This window comes from Austrofundulus limnaeus, unplaced genomic scaffold (genome assembly GCF_001266775.1).
Source record: "Austrofundulus limnaeus strain Quisiro unplaced genomic scaffold, Austrofundulus_limnaeus-1.0 Scaffold441, whole genome shotgun sequence".
NCBI classification, from domain to species: Eukaryota; Metazoa; Chordata; class Actinopteri; order Cyprinodontiformes; family Rivulidae; genus Austrofundulus; species Austrofundulus limnaeus.
This window is the reverse complement of record NW_013952843.1, coordinates 262165-271201: the sequence shown is the minus strand read 5'-3', so window position 1 is coordinate 271201 and position 9037 is coordinate 262165. Positions and strand designations below refer to the sequence as shown.

Below are 9037 nucleotides of genomic sequence, written 5' to 3'. Positions count from 1 at the left end.
AGGCTGGATTCCCAGCAGCAGCTCCTCCGTCTGAAAACACAGAAATGATGTGTCCTTTCAAACAGCTGCTGTACAAAAAATATAAGGGATATTGAAATAATTTTTAGACCGTGAGCATCAGAAGATTAGCACGTACTTGGCATGATGGCTGAGATATCGCGAGTTAAAAAAGTAGTGTTAGATTTCTGAATCCGGTTTTGACCAATTTTTTCAATGGCAGAGATAGGAGAAGGAACCTGGTTTTGCTGGCTTCTGAAGCACACAGAGAGAAAACCAACTGTCTTAGAGCCAAACCAGCACATTTTCTGAAAGAAGACAAAAAGTCCTACGTTTTGATGTGTAATTTGTCTTTGTAACGTGAAAATTGTGGCTGTAGTAGGAATTTGTTTGCAAAGTTTCTTCTTCAAAATTAGAGCTCACACTCTAAGGTCACATGACCTAGAGTGAGGAGTTTCCCATGTAATCCAATGGGGATTTTTAGATTAGTTTTTTGGGGGATTACGTCGCCATGTTAACAGATTATGTAAAGATAAATAATAGCACACCTCGTGAGAACGACGCCGACGCAATGATGTATTTTTCATGGGGCCCGAACCTTCGGTTCGAGCTGTATTAACGGTGAACGTTCTGGGATGAATAATAAATAAATAGAGTCCATTCTTCATGGTAATCCTAATTACTGTAATTAATTCATGTTTCAGTCCAACCTTAAATGTCTGCAGAGACACTCGGAGGACGTCCTCACAGCAAAAACACATCGTTACTGTGGAACTGCTGAGTCAGCGCTGGCAGCACAGGGATCCAGCTTCTCTTCGTTCTTCGGCTGTTTCTTCTTTAGAGCAAAGACTTTGTGCAAAATTAACAGAAAGCTAAAAATGTTRGGCTGATTCGAGACATTCAAACCACGACTTTTTGTTTTTATACGATTTAAAACATCTTTCTTCATACACATTCAGAAATGTGTTTCTACTTTTGTTTTATCTTTCAGCTAGTGATCGGCTACTTGTAGCTTTTAGAAAGCGTTTTATTTTTTACAATTTAGCTATAGTTTTGCTAGCATTTATTTTTTTTACCTTCAGTTAGCTGTCTGCTAGTTTTAACTTTACCTGTTGATTCTCAAATTTTATATTTTTATTTAGCATTTTGGTACTTTTACGACTGAGCTAGCATTTAGCTACTTGAGCAACTGTTTTTTGTAGATTTTAGCTAGTATTTATGAATGCTAAAATGTTTGAGTTTCATTCAAAACATTTAAAAATGTTAGCCTTTAGCTAGCATTAAATTTTAACCTGGACTTCACATTTCTCTGTTTGTAGCCTGTGTTGCTATATTTAGCTATTACTTTAGCTGCTTTTAATAGCATTTTCTCAGATTTTAGCTAGTGTTTTGCTACGTTTCCACATTCAGCTAAGATTTTGATACTTTGAGCTTTGAATTAGAATTGAGCTTTTATACTTAGAAATGAGATGTTTTTAGATTTTAGCTACTGTTTTGCAAACTAAGACATTAGCTACTAGTTTAAGCTTTTGCAGACAATTGAGCTAATTTAAGCTGATTTGAGCTTTTAGATACAGTTTTGGTCATTTTTGCTTTTCTGTGATAGTTGTGCAAATGTGGAGCTTTTGACTGTTTTTATGCTTATTTTAGCTCATGTTCTGTTTGAGCATGTTTTTAGCTTTTGTTCCGCTCATTAAAATTTTAATAAATTACAGAAGTTGTGTAATTTTCACAGAAAATGTTTTTGGTATCATAAATCAAATATTTTGGATAAAGCTGCTTGTAAACTTTATTTTGCTCCAGACTTTTTATTTTTATTTTTATTTTTTGGAGTTGGTTTAATAAAAATAAATAAGTTTTGGATTCTTAATAAGTTATTAAAATGAACAGATTTTTTAAACCCAATGAGAGAAGATCAGTTTGTACAACATAAATCTGAAGCTTGAATTATTGAATATTAAATAAAAACATGAACAGATCTAKGATCATTTAAATACAAACTCATTATTTTCCTTTAAAGCGCCTGAAAGACTCAAAATAACCATTTATGCATGGAAATGTAATAAATAAGATGTTGATGCTTTGGTGCAGCTCTTCCTCAGACTCACCTGTCTGCAGCTTCATCTGTAAAATAAAACAAACCAGACCCCTCATCTGCACCATGAAGACCACCGACTGGAGGATAACTGTTCTTCTCTTCTATATTTATATTTGTCTAAACTAATAAAGTAAACTAAACTAAATAAAGTGTCTAAACTAATAAAGTAAACTAAACTAAATAAAGTGTCTAAACTAATAAAGTAGTGTGTTTTGACGGCTCCAGGTACTGCAGACGCGACAGAGCTCACAGGCTTTAATGGTATCATAGAGGAGAATTTACTGTGCAGCATAAATCCATCTGTATCTACATTTGTCCATTTTACAAATCCAAACTGTGAAGTCAGACGTCAGAATCAGTTCAGTCGTTTCATAAGCAGAAATAACTAAACCGACGTGGGGCGGGGCTGTGGGCGGAGTCAGAGAACCAACAGAAAACAAAAGAAGGTGAAGGTGGGCTGCTCTCGCCTGCGTCAGGTCTGACAGCCGGAGGTAACGAGTTGACGGTTCCTGCAGGAAGTTCAGGTGTTCGGGTTCAGACGGGCTCAGATCAGGTGGGAAACTTGTGCCTTTGATCGGTCGTGTCTCGGCTCGTCAGCGGCGCTCGCAGCTATAGCGCCACGTTGAACTCGGTCACCAGGAAGTCCACGTGGTCCCTCTCTTTGGTCTTGAAGGCCTCGGCGATGAGGCGGGCGGCCGTCCTGTGCTCGTGGCCCCTCAGGGAGACCCCGTTCACCTCCAGGATGACCTGGCCCACCTTCAGCTGGCCGCAGTTATGAGCCGAGCCCCCCCTCTGAGAGGGAAGAGAGACAAGAGGCGGAGCTTCAGGTAAACGTAAAACAAAACCTCCAGTCTTTACAAAACTCAGAAKGATCGGTCCAAAAAAATAAAAAAATACAACAAAAACCTCTTTGTGCTCAGATTTGTTTACGAAGAGGACAGGTAAGTGTTTTGTTTACACTCAGTGRAGACCCACATCAGTGACAACAAAAGTAATTTAATTACAACAATGTTTACAACAAACAGTCCTGAAGTAAACAGTTTGACTCGAGGCTGGATCATACTTTGTGTCTCAGGTCTTGTCCTCCCTGCTGAGTGACAAAAAGTCMGACGTCTTTCCTCATCGAGTATAAACGAGCCGAAGACGAGACGAGACATAAATCAACACAATTCCTCCCTCTGCCCTCTCAGAGCTCATAGATGTAGGAAAACAACAATAATGATGGCTGGATTTTGTTTTTTTTGTCACTCAATGATCGGTGTTACACTGGCTGTAGAGTCCATCAGGGAAATACTTCTTTTTTTTTAACCGTGGTGACGGTGGAAAAAAAAGAGGAAATCAGCTGCATTTTTTCTTTATTCAGCTGTCTTTCTAGCCTGGCCCTTGCCTTCCTACGCAGTTCTGCTCATTTCTAGTTTCCCTTCACTGCACTGTCTGGGATTTCTCCCACAGACAAGGATTTCTTCAGATTTTCACTTGGGCCAATCAGAGAACAGAAGGTGGAGCTTTGAACAACGTCGATTTTCTGTGCAGTGTCTTCTTGTAGTTTAACAACGGCAGTGGAGGAAGAGAATGAAGTCAGTCCGTGTTGTTAAGGCTTCCAAACTAAATTAAATTTGTCTGACAAAGCAGCAGCTCTTATTTACAGCTGTCTTGTTCGTTTACAGCGCACGCAATTTCCCGTTAGCTTTTTAGCTTAGCCTCCTTCACGGTGAAGCTGGCGTACATGCGTCGCTGCCAACCGTTAGCGATTGGGTAAATCAGATCCAYTCGTTTAAACTTCAGCAGAGGCCACGCCTCCAGGAAGTAATCACTTCTCTATAGCAGAGAGTCCAGACCATCTGTAGGAAGCAAAGCGAAGAACAAGGGGCTGTTTTTTACCAGGTTACTGCCTTTCATTTTATTTATTTGTAGTCGTTCCAGGTGAGTTTAACTCCTGATCCTCCTGCAGGTCCTCCTGCAGATGGTCCAGGTGAGTTTAACCGTGACAACAAGACAGTTTAAAAGCTGCAGGAAACGTTTCATCCTGCAGTCGAGGCTCGGCTCTCAGCAGAAATGAGTCACAGTAATCGACCTCCCTCCACATTCTTCTGATTTGGCACCAAACGTATTATTTTCCTGAAAATCAGGCCTGTAGTCACAGGAAGCTGCTGTGAGAACATGGCAGAGATAAAAGCAGGAAGCGACGGAGCGTCTGGAGGGAAACTAAAATACAGCAGATTCAGAGTTGATCTAAACATGATTAAGTAYAAATTATCTGTCAGGGTAACTGTATCTGATTCTGTAACGAACTCAGTTCAGATAATTTGAATTAGGGTTCCGTCATAAACAATATCTTACCTGTTGCAGATGGATTTCTGAACAACTTCAGATTAAASAATAGATTAAAGGAGAGATATCTTATTTTAAATCCTTCACTTGGGGTCTTTATGAAGTGGAACTGTGATGCTTTGGTCTGAATTCCTCCTGATTGTAACTCCACAAGCCCCGCCCCTTTTCTGAGGTGTGTCTCAAATAAAGTCGTTTTGAGACTGTCTCTTTAAATCCAAACATGGTGCTTCAAACCCCGGCCCCCTCCCGCTTCCAGACCGGTTCGTTCTAGTTTGATAGAGGAGTTTACGGTTATATAGCTAAGCAGAAACTTGATTTACAAATGAATTAAAAGACGTCAACAAGGGAAGACTTGTCCATCCAGCCTTACAAGTTGGAGCCAGAGTCTGACCCAGAACCAGATTCTGACCCAGAACCAGAGAATGAAGACCAATAAATTGTAGTTGGTAAATCCAGACCTTATTTAGAAGTTCTGTCACAAATYATTTGACGTAATATTTCAGAAAACACCATCTGACCCAAACAGAATGCAACACCAGGAGAGACTAAATTATACTTTTCTGTCTCCTAGAGACTCCAAGTACAACTAAATGCATTTAACGGCAAAAAAAGTGGATTTTTCATGATATGTCTCCTTTAAAACTGATCGGACCGACGAGCTAATGGCTGGTCAGAGCGAGGCCGACACCAAAGGGGATTCCAGCTGTCATGAAATGACTCAACTCTTGGATAACATTTATAGCTTCAAGCTAACACCGTTCTGTTTTTATGTAGATTTCTGTGGTTCTTTGCAAAAGACACCAGCAGCTAGCTGTAGCATTTCCAGAATATTTCTGTCTGAACTAAAGCAAAGCTGACCGCAATGCAAAGATGAAATTTAAAAAAATAAATCACTGCAAATGACAGGAAGTCAGTTTGGTGCTCGACTCCTTCAGACTAGCCGTTAGCTCATCATTTAGGTCAGAATAAACATATTTTCACAAAGTGAGGTCGTTCAAAAAAACTCATCTACAACAGGTAAGATATTAACTGTTCATAACCTGTCTACAGACAAACTGTGTCATAAAACGAAGGAATTTTCAGCAGTGGAGTTTTTTCTTCCATCTTCAGCAGTCGAGACTGAGGTCACCTGAGACGAGAGCGAGCAGGAGGAGCAGGAGGAGCAGGAGGAGCAGGACTGATGGGAGCCACAGAGGGCAGAGACTCCTTTCAGCTCTGCAGAGAGCCTTCATGGTTCAGAGAATCCTGCTTTGATGTGACGCCGTCGTCTGAGGCCTTAAAACTAAAATGACACGTTTTTCTCTCCTCTCTGATGTRCTGAGCGTCGAGCGGCTGCAGATATTTTCTTAACAGGACCGAGTTAGTGTTGTTTCCACATCGTTACTGAAGCTGAGCTCTGCTTTGGCTCAGGAACACACAAAAGGTATCATTCTCTTATAATCTACTTTAAAATGAACATTTTTATGAAAAACACAGGTATAAGAAAATTGAGCCGCAGTAATCCTCAGAGTGAAAAATATGTTTTTCTTTAAACTGAGCTGAAGAAAAGCATGGTTTCAGCTTCGTGTTTTGAARGTGATCATAGTAAATCTGCAGCTTCTACCACAAATACCTGCTTGTAATAAAGAACATTAATTTTTATTAGTCTCCTGAAGAAGCAGACTACATTTAGAGTCTATAYCCTTTATTTTATTTATGTGAACATATTTTTATCCAACTAAAGAAAGAAGAGGAGTTACTAGAATTGGATACATTCTCCTGTGTTTTGCAGAGGTTTGGACGTCCCCACCTACACCTAAATAAAACATSCGTCCTGTCCTCCAGCAGCTTATTTGATTCTCAATGTGCTGATTTCCAAACCTTTTATTCGCCCCTTGGCAATCAGCCACCTTTTTTTCCCCTGTTCTTTATTTCAATCAGCGTCTGTGATGAGTGGGAGGCTGGGAGACGGATCTGAACGGGATGTAGGACCGATCGCTGCTCTAATCTTAAAATTGTAAGCCTCGGGGTCTTTTGTGTTGTTTCTGAAAATGWTCGGTGCTGCAGATAATCCCAGAGCCGGAGCCTTTGATGACATGTTGATGACTGAACGGAGCGTTCGAGGTAACAAACCTGTCCATTCAGGCTGAGCTTTGAATATATGGATTTAACTCTGAAAACACAGACCGCTGAAAATCCTTTTTCTCAGCTTAATAGGAAGTTGAACTTTATTTTGAAGGATCAACAACCAAATCATCGTCAGCTGTCCATATGAACACTAAAGTCTTGATGTAATCATCTGTTGTGATCAAAGATTAAATTAGCAGCAGCCTCAGTTTGAGTTCAGCTGACTGTCTCAGACTACTGTCACTTATAATTATAATTATTAGGTTATTTCTCTATTCTACTAAAAGTTATTTGTGACACCTGAAAACTGAACATTTGTATYTTTATATTTTTTTCTTAAGAATGTTGCCATTTCTTACTGAGACAATACCCTCTGGGGATGATTCGATTCAATTCATACTTTATTAATCCCAGAGGGAAATTAGATAACTGATGATGATGGGTTTTTAGTTGAGACTACAACACAAAGTTAAAAATAAAAAGCTATAATGTGTGACAAAGTTATATTTTTGTATGTTTCTATGTTCTGCACAATATATGAGTTGAAACTACCAAATGAGATGATTAGTAAAAAAGCTCATTTATACACAGTATATTAGCTGTGGAGCTAACACCATATATATACAGTATATTTATTAGCTGTGGAGCTAACACCATATATATACAGTATATTTATTAGCTGTGGAGCTAACACCATATATATACAGTATATTTATTAGCTGTGGAGCTAACACCATATATACAGTATATTAGCTGTGGAGCTAACACCATATATATAGTATATTAGTTGTGGAGCTAACACCATGTATATATATATACAGTATATTTTTTAGCTCGGGGGTTGGTGTGATAGCCAGGTAGACCTCACGCAGTAGTAAACATCACTTATCCAGAACTTTTTTCAGTGTAAATACATAAACATGGCGTCGTCTAAAAAAAACTAACCAGCCTACAATATTTTTACAGTCTTGTCTAATGTCACAACTGATCTCAGATCTTTCTGCACAGAAAGGTGGGTGTTTGTTTGGTTCTTCAGAGCTTCTCACCTGTATGGTGACGATCCGTGGCAGCGGCTGGCGAGTGTTTGCTCCGCCCTCGATGGCGATACCGAGCGTGCTGGCACTCTTTGGCACCCTCACCAGTGTGGAGGTGGGCTCCAGAAGCCCCGGCTTCAGCAAGAGAAAGAGATTAAAACCAGTTATAACTTATAAATCATTATTTCTGCACAATAAGTGAACATTATGTTCGCCTCGCCTCCCGTTGGTCATCACATCCATATAAATCTGTTTTCTCTGCGCAGAAAGATTGATTCTTTATTAAGATATATRCAGAAATGTGTTGGAGTAAGAGCTTCAGGAGCCAGAGGCCAAAAACACTGACCTGAATATCATTTCCACAACTCAACTCCTCGTCGTGACAACGCTTCCTTCTTTATATGTAAGTTTCTTTTCTGTTACTGAGGTTTTAAGACTAATTGTTAATTGAACTACCCGGTGCTTCGTGCGGTGCAGCCTACTTCCTGCAGGAGCACAAATATAAAAACAGGAAATAGAGGACAGTTTCTTACMGTCACGAGGAGGAGCAGACCATAATGTTTACAAAATCTTTCTTAAATAACAGTTTTCTTCCTTTCAGCAKCCTCTTGTTGACGCTCAGGGAGAAGAAGGATTGGCTGTTTGGCAGTAAAAAGCTTTTTATGATACACAGTCCATTTAGTCCCCAATTTTCCTGCAAAGTCATTCCCCACAGGGAGAAGAAAAAAACTCGACWGAAAAGCCCAACGGCTCTCTGATCGTAAAAAAAAAAACTCCTGTCTTTTGTTGTTTTTCCTGACATCGATCAACAGAGAGCTTTGAGCTTTATTACAGTACAGAGCAGCGAGTGAATGGATGAATGGATGAATGGATGAATGAATGAATGAAACGGGTGAGAAATAAACATGAGTGAGACATAAAAACAGACGGAGGAGAGAAGAGATCACAGTTGGGATTAGGTTAAGTATCAGGATTAACTGAATAAGATAAGAGAATAAGAGTTTTTTTTCTCTCTCACACCAACATTTAAAACATTTCTGTATTTGAGGGTTTACACGTCCGATCCTCATCTCTAAAACCCAGATTTTAAAGCTTTAGAGAATGCTTTAAAGAAATCTCTGACTATTGTAACATTAGACATTTTTTGATAAACATTTACTTCAACTATGAAAACAAGAATGTTAAAAATTCTGTCGGCTGTTTCGTTTTTATGTATTAAAAAAATTATTGTCACATAAACGTCTCCATGGTCTTTACGCTGCAAAGCATTCTGGGTAAATGACGACTACTGGCTGCTTCACTGTGAGCTCTATCCAGATAGAACTTTGTACAATGCCTGACGTTAGCACTGGAACTAATAGAGATACTGTATACAGTGGGGAAAATAAGTATTTAGTCAGTCACCAATTGTGCAAGTTCTCCCACTTAAAAAGATGAGAGAGGCCTGTAATTGACATCATAGGTAGACCTC

At 39.4% G+C, this 9037-nt stretch overlaps 1 protein-coding gene across 1 annotated transcript in view; it reads right to left on the bottom strand.

Moving 5' to 3' along the window:
• Positions 1–2335: 2335 nt before the first annotated feature.
• whrna (whirlin a) overlaps positions 2336–9037 on the bottom strand; it is a gene marked incomplete at its 5' end in the record, with an annotated part of 132335 nt that continues 125633 nt past the window's right edge. Inside the window, 2 exon segments of the mRNA XM_014024831.1 lie at positions 2336–2887; positions 7579–7701. Of these exon segments, the coding sequence (XP_013880285.1) occupies positions 2705–2887; positions 7579–7701 (306 nt within the window).